The sequence below is a fragment of the Balaenoptera borealis genome (assembly GCF_965194805.1).
Source record: "Balaenoptera borealis genome assembly, chromosome: 5".
In the NCBI taxonomy this organism is placed as follows: Eukaryota; Metazoa; Chordata; class Mammalia; order Artiodactyla; family Balaenopteridae; genus Balaenoptera; species Balaenoptera borealis.
The window spans coordinates 6,440,746-6,464,580 of NC_138862.1; the positions used below are offsets into that span (position 1 = coordinate 6,440,746).

General features: G+C 41.6%; 1 protein-coding gene and 1 long non-coding RNA gene across 5 annotated transcripts in view; one reads left to right on the plus strand and one right to left on the minus strand.

Moving 5' to 3' along the window:
- The window catches only part of LOC309629643, a 545,666-nt gene that overhangs the window by 235,258 nt on the left and 286,573 nt on the right, over nucleotides 1–23,835 (minus strand). The gene's annotated exons all lie outside the window — the stretch shown is intronic.
- The window catches only part of BRWD1 (bromodomain and WD repeat domain containing 1), a 127,554-nt gene continuing 103,912 nt past the window's right edge, over nucleotides 194–23,835 (plus strand). For 2 of the 4 annotated variants that reach the window (XM_082393797.1, XM_082393798.1), the window contains exons 1-5: nucleotides 263–451; nucleotides 536–594; nucleotides 731–760; nucleotides 927–986; nucleotides 3,347–3,403. In XM_082393797.1, coding sequence (XP_082249923.1) covers nucleotides 403–451; nucleotides 536–594; nucleotides 731–760; nucleotides 927–986; nucleotides 3,347–3,403 — 255 coding nt within the window. In that variant the 5' untranslated portion in view covers nucleotides 263–402. Of the gene's footprint in view, nucleotides 452–535; nucleotides 595–730; nucleotides 761–926; nucleotides 987–3,346; nucleotides 3,404–23,835 lie in introns of all 4 variants that reach the window. The other 2 variants (XM_082393799.1, XM_082393796.1) reach the window with 2 other exon arrangements.

The following is a 23,835-nucleotide window of genomic DNA, read 5'->3' on the forward strand; positions in this document are numbered from 1 at the left end:
CCTCACAATGGCCGGGAGCCTTCTCACCGCGCGCAGGGATCCCGGCCACGCGCGCTCCCCTCCCCCACGCACCGTCTCCCCCGGGGCTCGACCCCTGGCGCACATAGTCTCCTCCCTGCGCCCCCTGAAGAGGAAGAGAGGGAGGCGAGGCTCGTTCTTCCGGCCGGGGCTCGACCGCCGTTCGTCCGGTGGCGCCGGCGGCCCCCAACGGAGGAACTACTTTCTCTCCCTCAGGGGCACTACTTCGCGGAGGCGTCGGCGCTGGCGGCGCGCACGACATGGCGGCGGCAGCGGCGGCGGCGGCGGCGGCGCGCCTGAGGTAGAGAGACGCCGGCCCGGTCAGGCCTCGGCGCGGCCTACACGCTTCGCTCGCCCGCTCCCGCCCCGGCTCCGCGCCCGGCCATGGCGGAGTCCTCGCCCGCCCGACGCCCGGTGCCCCTCATCGAGTCGGGTAAGACGCGCCGCCCCCGCCCCGGCTGCGGCCCCCTACCTGCCGCCGCGCCCGCTCCTGACCCGACTCCCCGTCTCCCCGCAGAGCTGTACTTCCTCATCGCCCGGTACCTATCGGCCGGCCCGTGTCGGAGAGCCGCCCAGGTGAGTGCGGGCCCGCGGGCGGCGGCCGCGCTCCGGGGGTCGCGGCCCCGCCGCCGCCTGGGGTCGCGGGAGGAGGGCGCCGGGCGGACTGGGGTGCGGCCCCCGCCCCCCTAACTGCGCGTCTCTTCGGCTGCAGGTGCTGGTGCAGGAACTGGAGCAGTACCAGGTCTGTGCTGCGCGGCGGCGCCCGGCCCGCCGCGTCCCCTACGTCCCCTGCCGGCCCTGCCCGGGGGCCGCTCGCCCGGCTCCCCCGCCCCCCGCCCCGCCGCCCCCCGCCGCCCCCCGCCTGGCCCCGCGCGGTGGTCACTCGTGTGCGTCTCGGGTCTTTGCAGTTGCTGCCGAAGAGGTTGGATTGGGAGGGCAACGAGCACAACAGGAGCTACGAGGAATTGGTGAGAGTTTTGACATTTCCATCCCGGTATTTCCGAGCGCCCGCCCCCCGCCCCCTTTTCGGGGCTCCTGCTGGGGGGGCGAAGTGACCGAGCGGCGCTCGGAGGGGGCGGGAGGGCGGCCCGGGCGTCACCGGGACGACGGGACTCCCCCCTGTAGGTAGTATTTTGCTTTGGGGTGGCCAGGTTTGTTTGGGTAGGAAACGGCTCCGGGGGGCGAGGTGGCGGGGTGGGTCCCCAGGTGCGGTGCCTGTGGTGAGAGCCGTGGGCGCGCCAGCCATTCAGCGAGCTGCGCTCATCCGTGTTTCTCCTGAACCCGACTTGTAACTCGACCTGTGATTGGTCTTCCTCCTTTTGCCCCGCCCATCTTCTCCAACCACTTGTTCCTAGGAATAGAAGCATCGGTGTCTGAAAGGTGGAGAAATGTTCCTCTTTTTTCCCTCAGCAGAGTAATAAAAAACCTTGGCTGCTGTGAGACTGTGCCGCTCCTCCAATACTTGTGCCGTTGTAAACTGTGCTACACTTGTTGAATGCCTTAGGAAACTTAACGTGATGAATTTTTACGTTGCTGTTTGGTGTATGTAACTTAATATAGGCTCTAAATACGCAGTTTCTCTTTCTGGAGCACCATTTAACATAGATTACAGTTCTCTTTCCGTTGTATTTTGTCGTCTTTTTTAGTTGCTCTCACAGTATATGATTTGGTTTGATTCACTCGTTTTGTCCTTAGTGAAATAAAACATTTTTCAGGAAAATATTTTTCCAATTTGTATATTAGGGCAAAGGATTTCTTTAGTTGCCAGGCCATATTCAGCATCTTGTATGCACAAAACAACGGGGAAAAAAAAAAAAGAGTTCCTGAATGATTTTTTACCACAGTTCTAATACCTGCAAGCAGAAGTTGGTAGAATATGATCACCATTGTTGAATTATACAAAAGAACAGAAATAGGGGGATTTGTTATCTGTATGTGAACAGTTAAGTATTTTTTAAAAAACTTAATTGTAAGTATAGTTGATTTACAATGTTGCGGTAATTTCTGCTATACAGCAAAGTGATTCAGTTACATATACATTCTTTTTCACATTTCTTTCCATTACGGTTTGTCACAGGATATTGTATCTAGTATCCTGTGCTCTACAGTAGGACCTTGTTGTATATCCATCCTCTAAATGATAGTTGGCATCTGCTGGCCCCAAGCTCCCAGTCCTTCCCTCCCCCACTCCCCCTCCCCCGTGGCAACCACAAGTCTGTTCTGTGTCTGTGAGTCTGTTTCTGTTTTATAGATACTGAACACCTAAGTGTTAACAGTTAAAGTTGGGTGGATGTAACAAAAGATTCTATTTCAATTGTCAGTTTTAATATTTGCCTTCCTAGAGTTTTTTGAAGCAAACACTTAAAAGTGAATATTTTCAAGCAAGTGAGCTCTAAAGGTTCTGTATCATGGCAGAGTTTTTATGTTTTCTTGAGTTTGACATTTTGAGACTTAAGGAAATGTTTAAAGGACTGCTCCGTCTTATTCTTTTACTCCTGTTGTTAGGTGAAAACAGTGTTGTCAGTGAAGCAGAAAAGCATTATTATTTTTTAAATTTATTTTTTATTGAAGTATAGTTGAATTACAATGTGTTAATTATTGCTGTACAGCAAAGCGACTCAGTTATACACATACATACATTCTTTTTCATATTTTGCATCATGGTTTATTATAGGATATTGACTATAGCTCCCGTGCTATACAGTAGGACTTTGTTGTTTATTCATTCTATATATACCAGTTTGCACTGCTAATTCCAAACTCCCAATCCAACCCTCTCCCACCTGCCTCCCCAGAAAAGCACCATTGACATGACAGTGCAGTCATGCTGCTGAAGAGAAAATTGCTTACATTTTGAAATAAGCGTAATTCTATAACTACTGGAAAAGTTTCTTTAAAAATAGATTTGTATATTTTTTGGCTTTTGCTGGTAGAATTGCTTAAAAAAATTCTGCTTTAAATTATTCAGAATCTCTCTTTGTGATATATCCCTGTGATGTGGCTGCGACATATGTCTTGTCATTGTCTGGATGATTTGTCTGATGAGTATCCTCTTCCTCCTTTACCTTCCTGCCTCCTCCTCTCCCAGCGCTAAATGGTAGAGGATGAGTTTCCTATATAGAGAATTATTCTTTTGTTAAGGGTATATGAGTAGCTTCTAGTTCTCCAACAAAGTCTCCTTTTTTAAAAAAAAAATATTTTAAGAAGTGTTCAGATATACACAAATGAGAATAATGTAGTGAATCCGCATATATCATAAACAAATTCATTAGCAATGTTTTTTTTTCCTTTGGTCTCACCCTGTGGCATGTGGAACATCCCTGACCAGGAATTGAACCTGCACCCCCTGCAGTGGAAGCACGGAGGCTTCACCACTGGACCACTGGTGAAGTCCCCCAATTTGCTATACTTATTTATTTTTTTATATTTGGCTTGAATTGGGTTTCAGACAAGTTCCATGCATTGGGCCGAAATTAAATCTCTTTTTATCTTGCATAGTTTTTTTCCCCGTGCTGTTGATTTACTGAAGAGACTGAGTTATTCTGTAGAATGTTTCACATTTTGGTTTTGTCTGATTGTTTCTTATGATGTTGTTTGTTTCTTTACTTTGTTTAATTTACTCCTTTTTCTCAGTAGTTCGCATTCTTGGATCAGAACCACCTGGGAGCTTTATAAAATCTGGATGCCCAGGCTATGCCCCAGACCAGTTAAATCAGAATCTTTGTGGTGGGGCTGGACATCACTATTTTTTAAAGCCTTTCGGGTGATTCCCATGTCACTGTTTACGGAGCTATAGTTTATCTTAGACTTGTGACCATGCTGTTACTCCAGCGTGTACTTTGGAAGTAAGAATGTTTTTGATACTTCTCAGGAGAATTGAGACTAGTTATCTCTCAATACCTAACCCTGCATTAGCAGTGGGGCCTGTGAATTTAATTGGAATTTTTATGATGTATAGGTGGTGAAGAAAGGGGAAGAATGAAATAGAAGTATAGAACTGGGCATGGGAATTGGGAAGGACTAGGTTTGTAAAGGAGGGGTGTATTTAAAAAGGGGAAAGTGATTTGATATACTTTGTGATTGAGTAACATGATAGATCAATTTTTGTAGGCAATCTCTTAACCAGGAAAAAAAAAAATCAGAAGATTCTTATAGTGTAGCTTATCGTTAGGGGATTTATTGTCAATAAGTCATCATTTATTTATTTTTGGCTGCGTCTGGTCTTCATCGCTGTGCGTGGGCTTTCTCTGGTTGTGGCGAGCATTGCAGTGGCTTCACTTGGTGCAGAGCATGGGCTCCAGGCGCGTGGGCTTCAGTAGTTGCAACACGCAGGCTCAGTAGTTGTGGCTCACAGGCTCTAGAGTGCAGGCTCAGTAGTTGTGGCACATGTGCTTAGTTGCTCCGCGGCATGTGGGATCTTCCCGGACCAGGGCTCATGTCCCCTGCATTGGCAGGCAGATTCTTAACCACTGTGCCACCAGGGAAGTCCCTTGTTATATATATATATTTTTAAATAATGTTTGAGTAGGCCTTTTGTGTGAGGAAGAGTCTTCAGAGTTACTTGTATTGAAATCAGTATCTGGTTTATTAGAATTGTAAGTGGTCATATTTTTAAAACTTTTACGTTCATTTACAAATTTTGGAAGTCTAGTAACATATATAGAAACAAGTATATTTGTTTTTACATTTTGATTAGTGTTTAATTTGTCACGAGAATTTAATCTTAAAATATTTAACACCAACTTAATGTTGTTAATTAAATTTCCTTGGGGGTTTCCACACTATATATACAAATAGATGATGATTTTAATCTATAGATGCCTCAAGATGGCAAACATAAGATCTAAGCATAATCTTTCTAAGAATTTAACTGTTGTAATTATATTTAATTAATTAATTTATTTAATTATTTTTATTTTTGCCCACTCCATGCAGCACGCGGGATCTTAGTTCCCCAACCAGGGATCAAACCTGTGCCCCCTGCAGTGGAAGTGCAGAGTCCTAACTACTGGACCACCAGGGAATTCTCAGTATATTTTTATTTTATTTTATTTTATTTATTTATTATAAATTTATTTTAATTAATTTATTTATTTTTGGTTGCCTTGGGTCTTCATTGCTGCGTGCGGGCTTTCTCTAGTTATGGCGAGCGGGGGCTACTCTTCGTTGTGGTATGAGTGCTTCTCATTGTGGTGGCTCTAGGCGCGTGGGCTTCAGTAGTTGTGGCATCTGGGCTCACTAGTTGTGGCTCACGGGCTTAGTTGCTCTGCGGCGTGTGGGATATTCCCGGACCAGGGTTCGAACCTGTGTCCCCTGCATTGGCAGGTGGATTCTTAACCACTGTGCCACCCGGGAAGTCCTATTTTATTTATTTTTATTTTAAAAATATTTATTTATTTATTTATTTGGCTGCATCGGGTCTTAGTTGCAGCATACGGGATCTCTCATTGTGGCGCGCGGGCTCCAGATTTCGCGGGCCCAGTAGTTGTGGTGTGTGGGCTTAGTTGCCCCACGCCATGTGGGATCTTAGTTCCCCCATCAGGGATCGAACCCGTGTCCCCTCCACTGGAAGGTGGATTTTTAACCACTGGACCACCAGGGGAGTCCCGTAAATGTATTTTAAATTTATTGTGGTAAATTATTCTTTTTTACTCTTACAAACATTAAAAATAGTTGTTATTACAAAACTTGTTACTATATCAGAATAACTATAACTTGCACAAGTGTATCCATACTTCTTTTCTTCATATCTACTTATTTGTGAGCCTTCCTCAGTTTATGAATTCACTGTCCAAGCCAAGGGGAGAGTGGTATTACCATCTTGAGCTCCCTACTGGATTAAGGACTCAGGTTATGATTGAAGATTACGACTCAGGACTTGAAATTTGGATGCACTGCCAGATAGACTCTACTGGAGTCTCAAATTGAGCCTTTTTTTAAATAGTAAGGCTACTTATTTACCCATTTAAAACAAAACAACTCCTGGGACTTCCCTGGCGGTCCAGTGGTTAAGAATTCCCACTTCCACTGCAGGGGGCATGGGGTCGATCCCTGGTTGGGGAACTAAAATCTCGTATGCTGTACTGTGTGGCCAAAAATAAATAAATAAATAAAACTCTGTATTCCCCACCTGTGTTGCAATTAGTCACATTACCGTTTTATTTTCATTGTGGGATACTAAAGACCCTTCTTCCTGAGTGCAGCTTATTTCTTTCCTCTCTGTAGGGATTCTGCATTTTCTTTGTACTTGACTATAGAGATCTGTCATTCTACAGGCATTTCATTGACAACACTTGTGAACACTTAATGATCATGGCAGTGTGATGATAAGTTACAGTCTAGCAATAGAGCAGTATTAAATTAGAAATTTGGGTTTTGGTGCCAGGTGGCTAGGCTGTAATCCTGACTTTTTAGCATTACTTAACTAGATGTTCTAAGGCAGGTTATTTAATCTCTACCTCAGTTCCTCCATCTGCAAGACAAGGGTAATAATAATTGTATCAAAGTGTTGTTGTGAACCTTATATGGAAATAAATGATTTTGCAGTGTTTATTAGTAACAATGTTGATAGGACAGTAAGTCATAATATTGTTAGACTTCCCCTTCACCTAATTTATATTTGTAGGGTCTTATAAAATAACAAAATACAGTCTCTATGAGCTCTAACACTTGTATGAATGGTACCTGGTATTCACCCTTATGGATGACCACAGAGTAGGAAGGGGAACGGCAGTTTCTATACCTTAGTGCTGAATAACGGTAGTGGTGTCGCAATCTTAGTCACTTAGCCTTGACTCTGGTACTTTATTATTTATTTATTTATTTACTTAATTTTTTGGCTGTGTCAGGTCTTAGTTGTGGCGCACAGACACTAGTTGTGGCGCACAGGCTCTAGTTGTGGCGCACAGGCTCAGCATTTCGCACGGCCTTAGTTGCCCTGTGGCATGTGGGATCTTTGTTCCCCAACCAAGGATGGAACCTGCATCCCCTGCATTGGAAGGCGGATTCTTAACCACTGGACCACCAGGGAAGTCCCTTGACTGTGCTACTTTAAAAGAGAATAGTTATTAGTTACTTTGTTTTCATAGGCTCATCTAATCATAACAGTTATTTTCCTCTAAAGCAGGGGTTCCTAACCCCTGTGCTGCAGACTGGTAGCTGTCTGAGGCCAGTTAGGAACTGGGCCGCACAGCAGGAGGTGAGTGGCTGGCAAGCAAGTGAAGCTTCATCTGCCGCTCCCCATTACTCCCCGTCGCTTGCATTATGCTTGGACCATCCCCAGCCCCCCACCCTAGTCTGTGGAAAAATTGTCTTCCATGAAACTGGTCCCTGGTGCAACAAAGGTTGGGGACCGCTGCTTTAAAGGACAAAGGTCATGTGACGTTTTAAAAAATCTCCTACCTATGTGGAGTTACCTGTCTCTCTTTTTTTTTTCTTAGTTCTTTATTTTGAAGCTATGTTATTAGGTGCATACAAATTCCAAACTATTATCTTCCTGTTGAGTTGATCCCCCCACTTCTTTCAAATGGACTTAATTTTTTAGAGCAGTTTTGGGTTCATAGCAAAATTGAGTGGAAGATACAGAGATTTCCCATATACTCCTGCTCCCATAAATGCATAGTCTCCCTCATTATCAACATCTCCCTCCAGAGTGGTACATTTATTGCAGTTGATGACTATTTTGACATATCATGCTCATCCAAAGTCTATAGTTTATGTTAGTGTTCTCTTACATTTACATTCAGTGCTCTTGGTATTGTACAGTCTGTGGGTTTGGACAAATGTACAATGACATGTATCCATCAGTATAGTATCATAGAGTAATTTTACAGCCCTAAAAATCCTCTGTGCTCTGCCTAAATATCCCTCTCTTCCTCCCTTCCTCCCTTCCTCCCTCCCACTGATGTTTTCGCTGTCTCCATAGTTTCACCTTTTCCAGAATTTGACCCTCATTTTATTTTATTATTATTATTTTAAGATTTATTTATTTTTAAATTTATTTGTATTATTTTAATTTATTTTTGGCTGCATTGGGTCTTCACTGCTGCGCACGGGTGTTCTCTAGTTGTGGTAAGCGGGGGCTACTCTTCGTTGCAGTGTGTGGTCTTCTCATTGTGGTGGCTTCTCTTATTGTGGAGCACAGGCTCTAGGCACGTGGGCTTCAGTAGTTGTGGCATGCGGGCTCAGTAGTTATGGCTCGCGGGCTCTAGAGCGCAGGCTCAGTAGTTGTGATGCACGGGCTTAGTTGCTCCGCGGCATGTGGCATCTTCCTGGACCAGGGCTCGAACCCATGTCCCCTTCACTGGTAGGCGGATTCTTAACCGCTGCGCCACCAGGGAAGCCCTGACCCTTTTTTAAAAAATTAGGAAATATTCTCTCTTCATACTTTTTGCCTTAAAGTCTAACATTGCCTCGTGTTATTGTAGCCAGCCCAGCTTTCTTTTGGTTAGTGATGGCATAGTATGTTTTTTTTTATCCTTTTACTTTTGGTATTCCTGTGGTCTCATTTTTAAAGTGTGTCTCCTGAAACAGCATGTAGTTTCATTCAGTCTTTTAGTTGGAGTGTTTAAACCATTTGTATTTAATATAATTACTTAAACATGATTGTGTTAGACCTACCAAGTATCTGTTTTATATATGTCCCATTTATTTTTCCTCTCTTACTTTCTTTTGGATTAACCAGCTGTTATTCTATTTATTTTTTTTATTGCTTTTCCATAATACATCTTTTTATTGTTTTAGTGGTTACCCTAGAGAGTATAATATGCATTACCATTTACTTTAGGTACTTTAACCACTTCTCGTATAAATGGAGTTAAAACTATTAGTTGTCACCCTCTTGTCCTTTGGGCTGTTATCATATTTTACTTTTACATATGTTATTAATTTTTCCAGATGTTATTGTAGTTGTTTTATTTTATTTTTTTTGGCCACACTGCACAGTATGCAGGATATTAATTCCCCGACCAGGGATCATACCCGCATACCCTGCATTGGGAGTGCGGAGTCTTAACCACTGGACCACCAGGGAAGTCCCTGTAGTTGTTTTAAAGTCAATTTTCATTTGCTTATCCACCTGTATACCTTTCCTGATATTTTTAATTCCTTCCTGTCTTTCCATGCCTCTTATATGTGATTATTTTTTCTTCAGTCTCCACAACTTATTTTGGTATTTCTTTTAATGAAAGTTTGTTGGCAGTGACTTCAGTTTTCCTTTTTCTTTCTTTCTTTTTTTTTTTTTTTTTGGTTTGAAAACTTTGTTTTGACTTTATTTTTAAAAAATATTTATTTTTTTGATTTATTTATTTTCCTTATTTTTTGGCTGTGTCTGGTCTTAGTTGTGGCACGTGGGATCTTTCATTGTGGCGTGCGGTCTCTTTGTTGCGGCGCTCAGGCTTCTTTGTAGTTGCAGCGTGCGGGTTTTCTCTCTCTAGTTGTGGCTCATGGGCTCCAGGGCACATGGGCTCTGTAGTTTGTGGCATGCGGCCTCTCTCATTGAGGTGCACGAGCTCAATAGTTGTGGCGCGTGGGCTTAGTTGTCTTGCAGCATGTGGGATCTTAGTTCCCTGACCAGGGATCGAACCCGACTCCCCTGCATTGGAAGGCGGGTTCTCTACCACTGGACCATCAGGGAAGTCCCTTGACTTTATTTTTAAAGTTTTTTTTTTCTTTTTTTAATAATTTTTACTCATTATTATTATTAAAAAAATATTTTTTAAAAATTCATTTCATTTATTTTTGGCTGTGTTGGGTCTTTGTTGCTGCGCGCTGGCTTTCTCTAGTTGCGGCGAGTGGGGGCTACTCTTGGTTGTGGTGTGCAGGCTTCTCATTGCGGTGGCTTTTCGTTGCAGAGCATGGGCTTTAGGTGCACAGGCTTCAGTAGTTGTGGTGTGCAGGCTCAGTAGTTGTGGTGCACGGGCTTAGTTACTCTGCGGCATGTGGGATCCTCCTGGACCAGGGCTCGAACCTGTGTCCTCTGCATTGGCAGGCAGATTCTTAACCACTGTGCCACCACAGAAGCCCAGATTTTTTTTTAAAAATAATTAATTAATTTGTTTTTTTGGCTGTGTTGGCTCTTCGTTGTTGCGCGCGGGCTTTCTCTAGTTGCGGCGAGCCGGGGCTACTCTTCCTTGCAGTGTGTAGGCTTCTCATTGTGGTGGCTTCTCTGGTGGAGCATGGGCTTTAGGCATGCAGGCTTCAGTAGTCATGGCATGTGGGCTCAGTCGTTGTGGTTCGCGGGCTCTAGAGCGTAGGCTCAGTAGTTGTGGTGCATGGGCTTAGTTGCTCCGTGGCATGTGGGATCTTCCCGGGCCAGGGCTCGAACCAGTGTCTCCTGCATTGGCAGGCGGATTCTTAACCGCTGCGCCACCAGGGAGGCCCCCCAGATTTTTTTTTTTTTTTAAGCTGTGAAATTCTGGTTGGTTGGTTCTGGTGTTTTTTTCTTTCAGCACATTAATATTGTAAAGCCAGCAGTCTTACTATTGCTTCTTTCAAGATAATGTTTTTTTCTCTGGCTGCTTTTTAAGATTTTCATTTTGTCTTTAATTTCCAGAAGTTTTACTATGATATACTGTAGTCGTTATCTATCACTACATAAAAACTTATCCTAAACTTAGTGATTTAAGACAACACAGATTAATTAAGTAATTATTTTTACTTGGCTGCACCACACAGCATGTGAGATCTTAGTTTCCCGACCAGGGATCAAACCCATGCCCCCTGCATTTTAAGAGCAGAGTCTTAACCACTGGACTGCCAGGGAAGTCTCACAGATTTATTATTGTCTCTATTTAAGTCAGGAGTCCAGGCACAGCTGAGCTGAGTCCTCTGTCTCAGTCTCTCTCAAGGCTGCAATCAAAGTGTTGGCCAGAGCTGGGGTTTCAACTGAAAGCTTGACTGTGGAAGGATCTGCTTCCAAGTTCACATCGTTTTTGGCTGGCTTCAGTTCCTGGAGTGGATTGTTAGACTGAGAGCTTCAGTTCCTAGTTGGCTCTTGGCTGCTCTCAGCTCCTTGCCACATTGATCTCTCCAACATAGTAGCGTGCCTCATTGAAAGATGAAGGCAGAGAAGGCAATAGTCTGCAGGCAAGACAGAAGTCACAGTCTTTTGTAACCTAATAATGGATGTGTTACTCAATGTTAGTGTGTTCTGTTGGTTAGAAGTAACTTACTCAAGGGCAGGGGATTTCACAGGTCTTGAGTACCAGAAGGTGGGAATGTTGGGGTCCATGTCAGAAGCTGCCTACCACATGTGCCTAGGTAGATTTCTTGGCACTTACTTTGCTTGGGGTTCTCTGAGCTTCTTGAATCTGTAGTATATCAAGTAGTTCACTGTATAATTAAAGTCCCATATGGAAAGCATAGAAGAATAGGGAAGAATATGTATTTTGAAGAGATAATGGCTGAGCATTTTCCAACATCTGGGCCATCTCTGGGTCTGCTTCTTTTTGCCACACCCTCTCTTGACCCTGGGTCTTATATTTTGCTTTGTTGTACGTCTCATCATCTTTTGAAGTATACTGGGCCTTTTTGCGTTAAAAGAGTAGTGTAGTTAGTCTCAGTAAAGGATGTGCTTTTTTTTCCTCTCTCAAAGCTGTTAGTTTGTGGGGTTGGGTCAATCTGATCTGTAGCTGATCATCTCTGGCGTTTGGTGCAGCTTTAGTTGCATTCACTTCATAACTGGCTTCACGTGTTTTGAGGGTGGGATTGAGACTCTCTTTCAGCAGAGTTTGGAATTTGGGCACCAGTGAGATTCTTTTTTTTTAAATTGATTAATTATATTTATTTTTGGCTGCGTTGGATCTTAGTTGATGGCACGTGGGATATTCGTTGAGGCACGTGGGATATTCGTTGAGGCATGTGGGATCTTTCTTTGCGGCACACGGGCTTCTCTCTAGCTGTGGCGTGCAGGTTTTCTCTTCTCTAGTTGTGGCACGTGGGCTCTGTGGTTGTGGTGTGCGGGCTCTCTAGTTGAGGCGCACGAGTTCAGTAGTTGTGGTGTGTGGGCTTAATTGCCCTGCGGCATGTGGGATCTTAGTTCCCTAACCAGGGATGGAACCTGTGTCCCCTGCATTGTAAGGTGGATTCTTTACCACTGGACCACCAGGGAGGTCCCACCAGTGAGATTCTTGAGAGGTCTATACTTTATAGCTGAGTTGCCAGCTTTCCAAATTTGTAAGATCTTGCGCTATTTTATAGTCCAGTTGCCTGCATTTTGGTTGATGAAGGGTTCTCTTTGCTCTCCAGTTCTACCTTGTTGTCCTATCCCTAGCCAGCTGCTCTGCATCCAGTTTTTGGCCCTGTGCAGTTGGTGAAGGCCTGTGGAAGGGAATCGGCATGGGTGCAGCTCACTGTGAGGAGGCTCCTTAGTGTTCTAATCAGTCGTCAGCCCACAGGTGGCTGTTTAGAAGTTTGACAGATTTTTTTCTTTTTCCTTATGTCTGTGTCAGTTCTTCCTGCCTGTCTGCTACGGATGAAAGCAGCTGTGAGTGTTTTTTCTATTCACAGAAGGGCTCATCAGTTTCTGGGGTACAGTTAATTTAGATTTGTTTCCTTAGCTCTGTGAAGGGGGTAGATAATCCAGCTTGTTCTCATTTTTAAGGTGAGAGCAATGGTTTTTCTTGCATTATCTCCTTTGAAATAGTTGGAATAGATAAATGATTATTTTTGACTTTTAAAAATTATGTGGGACAGGAATTCCCTCCTGACGCAGTGGTTAAGAATCCACCTGCCAATGCAGGGGACACAGGTTTGAGCCCTCGTCCGGGAAGATCCCATATGCTGTGGAGCAACTAAGCCTGTGCGCCACAACTACTGAGCCTGCGCTCTGGAGCCCGTGAGCCACAACTGCTGAGCCCCCCGCGCCTAGAACCCATGCTCTGCGACAAGAGAAACCACTGCAGTGAGAAGCCCACACGCCGCAACGTAGAGTAGCCCCCGCTCGCCCCAATTAGAGAAAGCCCGCACGCAGCAACGAAGACCCAACGCAGCCAAACATAATTTTTTTTTTTTTTTTTAAATTTATGTGGGACATACAACCACCTGTAGTTATCTGTAGGTACAACTAATTATATTTCTTGGCACATAGTAGGCTCTCAGTATTTATCGAAAGAATTAATGTTTAATGCTTAGTATATTTTTTTTTACTGAGAACCGGACATTAACAGTTTGGTTATTAAATAGTATTTTGTCTGATCTTTGATTTCTTAAAATTTCTCTAAGAAGTGTACTTCATTTGTAGGGCAGTTAGGGCAGTGTTTAGCACCGAATGGTCACGAGATACATGGAAGTTATACATCCCTTTTTTTTTTTTTTTTTAAAGCTCCTTAATCCATTTCATTAGGAACCTACAAAATAGAATTTTTCAATGATTGTTTATTATGTTTCCTTTTTTATGTGGAAATGGGGAAATGGCATTTTTTTTGAATTATGTATATTCAAATGATGGTGTTTTAATTCACACTGAACAACAACAACAAAATCTTGATAAAACAAGAAATGGGAGAAATAAAAACTGATTTCTGAACCAAATGTGTACTTACACAATAGTGAATCACTGGGAAATGTAGTCATGGAGTAGGTAAGCTCCATGTGAAGAAAACTGCATATAGGAATTCAAAAGCGTTATAGCACATACTCTTTGTTTTTTAAATAGATAGGCCTCAAAGTTTTTTTTACAGCACATCTTTTTAAAATAAATTGTCACTTTTTTTTTTTTGGCTGCATTGGGTCTTCGTTGCTGTGCGCGGACTTTCTCTCGTTGTGGCGAGTGGGGGCTACTCTTGGTTGTGGTGTGCAGGCTTCTTATTGCGGTGGTTCACTTGTCACGGAGCATGGGCTCTAGCCTCATGGGCTTTAGTAGTTGTGGCACATGGGCCCTAGAGTGTGTGGGCTTCAGTAGTTGTGGCACACAGGCTCAGTAGTTGTGGCTCGTGGGCTCAGTAGTTGTGGTGCACGGACTTAGCTGCTCCATGGCATGTGGGATCTTCCCAGACTAGAGATCAAACCCATGCCCCCTGCATTGGCAGGTGAATTCTTTTTTTAAAAAATTAATTAATTAATTAATTAATTTTTGGCTGTGTTGGGTCTTCGTTTCTGTGCGAGGGCTTTCTCTAGTTGTGGCAAGTGGGAGCCACTCTTCATCGCGGTGCGCGGGCCTCTCACTATCACGGCCTCTCTTGTTGCGGAGCACAGGCTCCAGACGCACAGGCTCAGTAATTGTGGCTCACGGGCCTAGTTGCACTGCGGCATGTGGGATCTTCCCAGACCAGGGCTCGAACCCGTGTCCCCTGCATTGGCAGGCAGATTCTCAACCACTGCGCCACCAGGGAAGCCCTGGAGGTTTTATTTTTAGAGGTTTAAGTTTTTTAACTTTTTACATGTCTTAATCTTTATTTTACCTTTATGGTTGTTCTTAAACCATACTTTCTGTACTAGAAAATTATAAAGGCAATATTATGTATTTACTTATTTATATTTTTTCCTAGGCCATTTATAATTTTTTTTATTTTTATTTTTATCGTTTTATTTTTTTAAAATAAATTCATTTATCTTATTTATTTATTTTTGGCTATGTTGGGTCTTTGTCGCTGAGTGCGGGCTTTCTCTAGTTGTGGCGAGCGGGGGCTACGGTTCGTTGCAGTGCGCGGGCTTCTCATTGTGGTGGCTTCTCTTGTTGCGGAGCACGGGCTCTAGGCTCATGGGCTTCAGTAGTTGTAGCTCACAGGCTCAGTAGTTGTGGCTCGTAGGCTCAGTAGTTGTGGCTCATGGGCTCTAGAGCACAGGCTCAGTAGTTGTGGTGCACATGCTTAGTTGCTCCACAGCATGTGGGATCTTCCCGGACCAGGGCTTGAACCCATGTCCCCTGCATTGGCAGGCGGATTCTTAACTGCTGCACCACCAGGGAAGTCCATAATTTCTTTTTAAATGTCTTTATTTAGAGTTTATTTTAGCATTTGGTTGGTATGATATATGGATCTAGCCTTTTCCAGATTGTCAGTTAGTTTGCAGGTAACATCTGAGTCATCCTCTTTATCTGCAGAGAATGCAATCATTATCATTTTCTAAGTTCTTTCTGACTTTCCTCTGGATTTTTTCTGTTCTTGTGACATTCTGTACTATTATGATTGAACTTTTTTTTTTTTAACGTCTTTATTGGAGTGTAATTGCTTTACAGTGGTGTGTTAGTTTCTGCTTTATAACAAAGTGAATCAGCTATACATATACATATATCCCCATATCCCCTCCCTCTTGGCGTGTCCCTCCCATCCTCCCTATCCCACCCCTCTAGGTGGTCACAAAGCACTGAGCTGATCTCCCTGTGCTGTGTGGCTGTTTCCCACTAGCTAGCTATTTTACATTTGGTAGTGTATATATGTCCATGCCACTCTCTCACTTCGTCCCAGCTTCCCCTTCCCCTTCCCCGTGTCCTCAAGTCCATTCTCTGTATCTGTGTCTTTGTTCCTGTCCTGCCCCTACGTTCTTCAGAACCATTTTTTTTTTCTTTTTTTTTTTTTTTAGATTCCATATATATGTGTTAGCATACGGTATTTGTTTTTCTCTTTCTGACTTCACTCTGTATGACAGACTCTAGGTCCATCCACCTCATTACAAATACCTCCATTTCGTTTCTTTTTATGGCTGAGTAATATTCCATTGTATATATGTGCCACATCTTCTTTATCTATTCATCTGTCGATGGACACTTAGGTTGCTTCCATGTCCTGGCTATTGTAAATAGAGCAGCAATGAACATTGTGGTACATGACTCTTTTTGAATTATGGTTTTCTCAGGGTATATGCCCAGTAGTGGGATTGCTGGGTCCTATGGTAGCTCTATTTTTAGTTTTTTAAGGAACCTCCATACTGTTCTCCACAGTGGCTGTATCAATTTACATTCCCACCAACAGTGCAAGAGGGTTCCCTTTTCTCCACACTCTCTCCAGCATTTACTGTTTGTAGATTTCTTGATGATGGCCATTCTGACTGGTGTGAGGTGTTACCTCATTGTAGTTTTGATTTGCATTTCTCTAACGATTAGTGATGTTGAGCATCCTTTCATGTGTTTGTTGGCAATCTGTATATCTTCTTTGGAGAAATGTCTATTTAGGTCTTCTGCCCATTTTTGGATTGGGTTGTTTGTTTTCTTGATACTGAACTGCATGAGCTGCTTGTAAATTTTGGAGATTAATCCTTTGTCAGTTACTTCACTTGCAAATATTTTCTCCCATTCTGAGGGTTGTTGTTTAGTCTTGTTTATGTTTTTCTTTGCTGTGCAAAAGCTTTTAAGTTTCATTAGGTCCCATTTGTTTATTTTTGTTTTTATTTCCATTTCTCTAGGAGGTAGGTGAAAAAGAATCTTGCTGTGATTTATGTCATAGAGTGTTCTGCCTGTGTTTTCCTCTAAGAGTTTTATAGTGTCTGGTCTTACATTTAGGTCTTTAATCCATTTAAAAAAAATTAATTAATTAATTAATTAATTTTTGGCTGTGTTGGGTCTTCGTTTCTCTGCGAGGGCTTTCTCTAATTGCGGCAACCGGGGGCCACTCTTCATCGCGGTGTGCGGGCCTCTCACTATCGCGGCCTCTCTTGTTGCGGAGCACAGGCTGCAGACACGCAGGCTCAGTAGTTGTGGCACATGGGCCTAGTTGCTCCATGGCATGTGGGATCTTCCCAGACCAGGGCTCGAACCCGTGTCCCCTGCGTTAGCAGGCAGATTCTCAACCACTGCGCCACCAGGGAAGCCCTTTAATCCATTTTGAGTTTATTTTTGTGTATGGTGTTAGGGAGTGTTCTAATTTCATTCTTTTACATGTAGCTGTCCAGTTTTCCCAGCGCCACTTATTGAAGAGGCTGTCTTTTCTCCATTGTATATTCTTGCCTCCTTTGTCAAAAATAAGGTGACCATATGTGCATGGGTTTATCTCTGGGCTTTCTGTCCTGTTCCATTGACCTATATTTCTTTTTTTGTGCCAGTACCATACTGTCTTGATTACTGTAGCTTTGTAGTATAGTCTGAAGTCAGGGAGCCTGATTCCTCCAGCTCCATTTTTCTTTCTCAAGATTGCTTTGGCTATTCGGGGTCTTTTGTGTTTCCATACAAATTGTGAAATTTCTTTTTCTAGTTCTGTGAAAAATGCAAGTGGTAGTTTGATAGGGATTGCACTGAATCTGTAGGTTGTTTTGGGTAGTATAGTCATTTTCACAATGTTGATTCTTCCGATCCAAGAACATGGTGTATCTCTCCATCTGTTTGTTATCATCTTTAATTTCTTTCATCAGTGTCTTATAGTTTTCTGCATACAGGTCTTTTGTCTCCCTAGGTAGGTTTATTCCTAGGTATTTTATTCTTTTTGTTGCAGTGGTAAATGGGAGTGTTTCCTTAATTTCTCTTTCAGATTTTTCATCATTAGTGTATAGGGATGCAAGAGATTTCTGTGCATTAATTTTGTATCCTTCTACTTTACCAAATTCGTTGTTTAACTCTAGTAGTTTTCTGGTAACATCTTTAGGATTCTCTATGTATAGTATGTCATCTGCAGACAGTGACAGCTTTACTTCTTCTTTTCCAATTTGGATTCCTTTTATTTCTACTTCTTCTCTGATTGCTGTGGCTAAAACTTCCAAAACTATGTTGAATAATAGTGGTGAGAGTGGGCAACCTTGTCTCGTTCCTGATCTTGGTGGAAACGGTTTCAGTTTTTCACCATTGAGCACGATGTTGGCTGTGGGTTTGTCATATATGGCCTTTATTATGTTGAGGTAAGTTGATTGAACTTTTATAATATATAATCAGCGTTGTAGATCAAAAAGAAGGTGGTCGTTAAATACACTGTGTTGTGCTTTAAGGTGTTAGGGAATTAGGAAGGAATTGGTTTTGAACTATACCTTAACCAATAGCTGTGTAGCCATGTGTGCTTTCTGGCCTTGTATTTGGGAAATAATATTTCTGTTCTGAATTATTTAAGTGCATTTACTTAAGTATTTTAGACATTTCAGGACTCAGCACCTGAACCTTTGACTCTCCACCAAGTACATTTCTTTTATTTGATTCTTTGTAAACTCTTGATTTATGTTTGTATTGCACTTTATGAATTTGTTTTAAAGACATAGCTAAAATGAATAGGTTTTATTTCTTTTGGTCATTTGGAATAGGACAGACTTCTGGGTGAAATAACTAAGTCTGGCTAGGAGATGTTTTGCATTGATATTGAAATCTATGGTCTTTACTATGTACATGTGGCTGAAATTGTTATTTGACCAAGAACATTTATTATTTTATATCTTCTGTAGGCTATACATGTGTAAAATTCATGCATTTTAAAGTACCTGTCTTGGGAATTCCCTGGCGGTCCAGTGGTTAGGACTCTGTGCTTCCACTGCAGGGGGCATGGGTTCTATCCCTGGTCAGGAAACTTAAGATCCCACAAGATGCGTGGCACCAAAAAAAAAAGTGTGCCTGTCTCTTCTGTTTTAATACATCTTGTTAAACAGTATTTTTATAAAATGAAGTTTGACTTCTTTGGGAATATTTGTGTCTTCATTAAGTTCCATATGCAGCGGTCCCCAACTTTTTGGCACCAGGGACCAGTTTCATGGAAGACAGTTTTTCCACGGGGTAGGGGGAGATGGTTCAGGCGGTAATGTGAGCGATGTGGAGCGGCAGATGGAGCTTCGGTCACTCGCCCGCTGCTCACCTCCTGCTCTTGCAGCCTGGTAATGGTCCTTGGCCTGGGGGTTGGGGACCCCTGCCATATAGGATCCATACTTTAATTAGTCTTTGCACATTTTGATCATATTCTGCTCAGAAAATTCTGTCATTTTGATTTGGTACAACAAAAATCTCAAGATGAGTGTTTTCTTTTCAGAAGTCAGGTGATTTATGTCTAAAGTCCCTGAGAATTTTGCATTCTGTGTTTTATTCTTTTCAGATGATCTGATGGTAGTTCTAGAAATAGCAGGAGAACTCCTTGTCAAGAGTATCAGAAACCTTATGGGAATTACCTGGTGGTCCAGTGGTTAGGACTTGGTGATTTCCCTGCTGGGGCCCGGGTTTGATCCCTGGTCGGGGAACTAAGATTCCACAAGCTGCGTGTTGGCCAAACAAACAAAAAAAGAATATCAGAAGTTTTAGATTTTTTTTATGCTGAATAGTTTGTAATTTGGAAAAGCTTATATGGTCTAGAAACAGGGGTCATTGTTTTGCTAAGGGAGGAAGAAAATATTAATAGACTGCACAGAAATGCTAACTAAGGATATGTCCGGGCAGTGAAACTGAGAATAAATCTCCTGAGGTAGGGGACCGTTCCCGTAAAAATTCTCCTCCCTAATAAAATAGTCACAAGAAGAAAGAATCCTTCCCTTCCAGCATTTCCAGGGTATGATGGCAAGAGCTGCAAAAACCATCCAGCAATGTAAAAACTAAGAGTCTGAGGGGAAAAAAGCCAAAATGTCAAGGCTGCCCAAGCAGAAAGACATGCTCTTTAATGACACCATTAGATCACTGCATCAATTCCACCTAGAGACTTGTTAAGACACCATTACATATCTTTATTATTACTTAAGCCACTGCTTTGCAGCAAACGAAGTATTCAACAAGCCTGTTTTCATGTGCTGCGCAATCTCACAAATCATAAAAGCATGTCCACCAATCTGAATATCTGTAACAAAGTCACCCACCAACCATCTCAGTAAAGTGAGGCTTGCCTGGAAAATGCTATTAATGCTGACTTCAGTGTTGGCTAAGCAAGCAATCACTGCTCTGGGAAGCTAAAACTGGTTAACTTTTTTGAATTAAAATACATTGAAATGCTTTTAAATGAAGGATCTTCATGCCAGCACTAGAACATTTCTCTGCCTAGATCCTTTTGTATATACTGAGTGTTAAGCTCCTTTTTCCTCTTATTTATATAGGAATATTCTGCCATTGACTACTAAACTTGTACTTTTTATTTAGTTATTTATTAAAAATTTTTTTTAAATTAATTTATTTTGGCTGCACCATGTCTGAGTTGCGACACGCGGGATCTTTAGTTGGGGCATGTGGACTCTTAGTCATGGCATGCATGTGGGATCTGATTCCCCACCCAGGGATCGAACCTGGGCCCCCTGCCTTGGGAGCATGGAGTCTTACCCACTGGACCACCAGGGAAGTCCCTAAACTTGCACTTTTTAAATAAAGAAGATAGTCTATCTCATCAGAAGCTGGGGGGAATTTCTTAAGCAAGGAAGACACCAAATTTTGTTTTTTTTTTTTAATAAAAGGCAGTGCTTTCTGTCACTTCTTATGTTTCATTGTTATACTGTACTTTTCATTGTTATAGGAATTATGATATGGTAGTTTACTTACACGTTTTCCGTTGCAGGATTTCTAGGTGTAGCTTAAAATAATTTGAGGGAAAGCTAAAGATCAGACAGGTACATATTAAAGATATTAAATATTTATTCTAGATCCTGATTAGATTACAGCATCCCAAACTTTACAGAAAAAGCTACTTTTCCCCATAACGTTCCAATTATTTATTTATTTTTGGGGAATTTTTGAATTTTATTTATTTTTTTATATAGCAGGTTCTTATTAGCCATCCCTTTTATACACATCAGTGTATACATGTCAATCCCAATCGCCCAATTCATCCCACCCCCCGCTGCTTTCGCACCTTGGTGTCCATACGTTTGTTCTCTACTTCTGTGTCTCACTTTCTGCCCTGCAAACCAGTTCATCTGTACCATTTTTCTAGGTCCCATATATATGTGTTAATACACGATATTTGTTTTTCTCTTTCTGACTTACTTCACTCTGTATGACAGTCTCTAGATTCGTCCTCGTCTCTACAAATGACCCAATTTCGTTCCTTTTTATGGCTGAGTAATATTCCATTGTATATATGTACCACATCTTCTTTATTCATTTGTCTGTCGATGGACATTTAGGTTGCTTCCATGACCTGGCTATTGTAAGTAGTGCTGCAGTGAACATTGGGGTGCATGTGTCTTTTTGAATTATGGTTTTCTCAGGGTATATGCCCAGTAGTGGGATTGCTAGGTCATATGGTAATTCTATTTTTAGTTTTTTAAGGAACCTCCATACTGTTCTCCATAGTGGCTGTATCAATTTACATTCCCACCAACAGTGCAAGAGGATTCCCTTTTCTCCACACCCTCTCCAGCATTTGTTGTTTGTAGATTTTCTGATGATGCCCATTCTTACTGGTGTGAGGTGATACCTCATTGTAGTTTTGATTTGCATTTCTCTAATAATTAGTGATGTTGAGCAGCTTTTCATGTGCTTCTTGGCCATCTGTATGTCCTCTTTGGAGAAATGTCTATTTAGATCTTCTGCCCATTTTTTAATTGGGTTGTTTGTTTTTTTAATATTGAGCTGCATGAGCTGTTTATATATTTTGGAGATTAATCCTGTTGATTAATTAATGTCTGTTGATTCGTTTGCAAATATTTTCTCCCATTCTGAGGGTTGTCTTTTCGTCTTGTTTGTAGTTTCCTTTGCTGTGCAAAAGCTTTGAAGTTTCATTAGGTCCCATTTGTTTATTTTTGGTTTTATTTGCACTACTCTAGGAGGTGGATCAAAAAAGATCTTGCTGTGATTTATGTCAAAGAGTGTTCTTCCTATGTTTTCCTCTAAGACTTTTATAGTGTCCGGTCTTAAATTTAGGTCTTGAATCCATTTTAAGTTTATTTTTGTGTATGGTGTTAGGGAGTGTTCTAATTTCATTCTTTTACATGTAGCTGTCCAGTTTTCCCAGCACCACTTATTGAAGAGACTGTCTTTTCTCCATTGTATATCCTTGCCTCCTTTGTCATAGATTAGTTGACCTTAGGTGCGTGGCTTTCTATCCTGTTCCATTGACCTATATTTCTGTTTTTGTGCCAGTACCATACTGTCTTGACTACTGTAGCTTTGTAGTATAGTCTGAAGTCAGGGAGTCTGATTCCTCCAGCCCCATTTTTTTTCCCTCAAGACTGCTTTGGCTCTTTGGGGTCTTTTGTGTCTCCATACAAATTTTAAGATTTTTTGTTCTAGTTCTGTAAAAAATGCTATTAGTAATTTGATAGGGATTGCATTGAATCTGTAGATTGCTTTGGGTAGTATAGTCATTTTCACAATATTGATTCTTCCAATCCAAGGACATGGTATATTTCTCCATCTGTTGGTATCATCTTTAATTTCTTTCAACAGTATCTTATAGTTTTCTTCATACAGGTCTTTTGTCTCCCTAGGTAGGTTTATTCCTAGGTATTTTTTTCTTTTTGTTGCAGTGGTAAATGGGAGTGTTTCCTTAATTTCTCTTTCAGATTTTACATCATTAGTGTATAGGCATGCAAGAGATATCTGTGCATTAATTTTGTATCCTGCAACTTTACCAAATTCATTGATTAGCTCTAGTAGTTTTCTGGTGGCACCTTTAGGATTTTCTGTATATAGTATCATGTTGTCTGCAAACAGTGACAGTTTTACTTCTTTTCCAATATGTATTCCTTTTATTTCTATTTCTTCTCTGATTGTCTTGGCTAGGACTTCCAAAACTATGTTGAATAATAGTGGTGAGAGTGGACATTCTTGTCTTGTTCCTGATCTTAGAGGAAATGCTTTCAGTTTTTCACCATTGAGAATGATGTTTGCTGTGGGTTTGTCGTATATGGCCTTTATTACGTTGAGGTAGGTTCCCTCTATGCCCACTTTTTGGAGAGTTTTATCATAAATGGGTGTTGAATTTTGTCCAAAGCTTTTTCTGTATCTATTGAGATGATCATATGGGTTTTCTCCTTAAATTTGTTAATATGATTTTTTTTTCTTCAATTTGTTAATTAGTCAGGTTATCTAGACCCTACTACCACTTTCTGTAACTGCTACCCAGGGCTTGAAGGGGCCTATGCTCACAGCAGTATTTGGTGACAATGATAGTAATACAGTGATTCTAGGATTGTTGCTGATAAACTTTCTGAGACTGAATATGCCTACGAAAAACAAGATGGTAGTGAGATGGGCTCTTTGACCATTGAAGGGACTTTGTTTCTGGCTTCACTCCTGAGGACCTTGTGTAACTGTGGCTTACTCATTGAAGTTGCTGTTAGAAACTGTTACTAACGTTCATATCTAGGACTTGAAAATATTAAAGGAAAATTAGCTATTTATTATATTGATTTTTGTCAATATGATATTAATTTTTAAAAATTCAGGACCATTTTTTCATTTTTTTTGTTGTCTGTATTGGGACTAGAACCATATTATTTTTCAGATACACCTTATTTTGTACAAAAATAGGATAATCCTCCCCCCGAGATCTTTGATTATGTTATGTTATCTTTGATTTGGTTTTGTTAGAATCCTCAGAAAAGCAGAGAATCTGTAATTCTCTTTATGGGAATGAATAGCTGCCGGATGGAGTCCATGTTCCTATAGTATCTGGACTTTGTCTGTATCTACTTGCCTATGTTGAATTCTTCTTTTAAGTTAATGATCAGTTTTATTGCTTCTTCAGTACTGGCAATCTTTTATTGCATGTTTGTAAAGTCCTCCTTCCATATCATGGAAGAGATGAAATATCTAGCAGTGAGAAGCAATCTGTTTAAAATTTTCTATCCATACCTTTTCTATCTGGAGAATTTCTTTTTATCCATATCTTTTATAGTTGATTTTCAAAAACAAGTCTCCATTCTCAGATAGAGTTGGTTGTGTAACCTCAAAACTTAAAGTCAGTTATATAATTAAAGGTTGTCTATCCATCTGAATAGTGGAAATCTCAAAGAAAACTATTAGAATGATTTTCCACCTTACAGAAGTCATGTTGCCATTGTCCA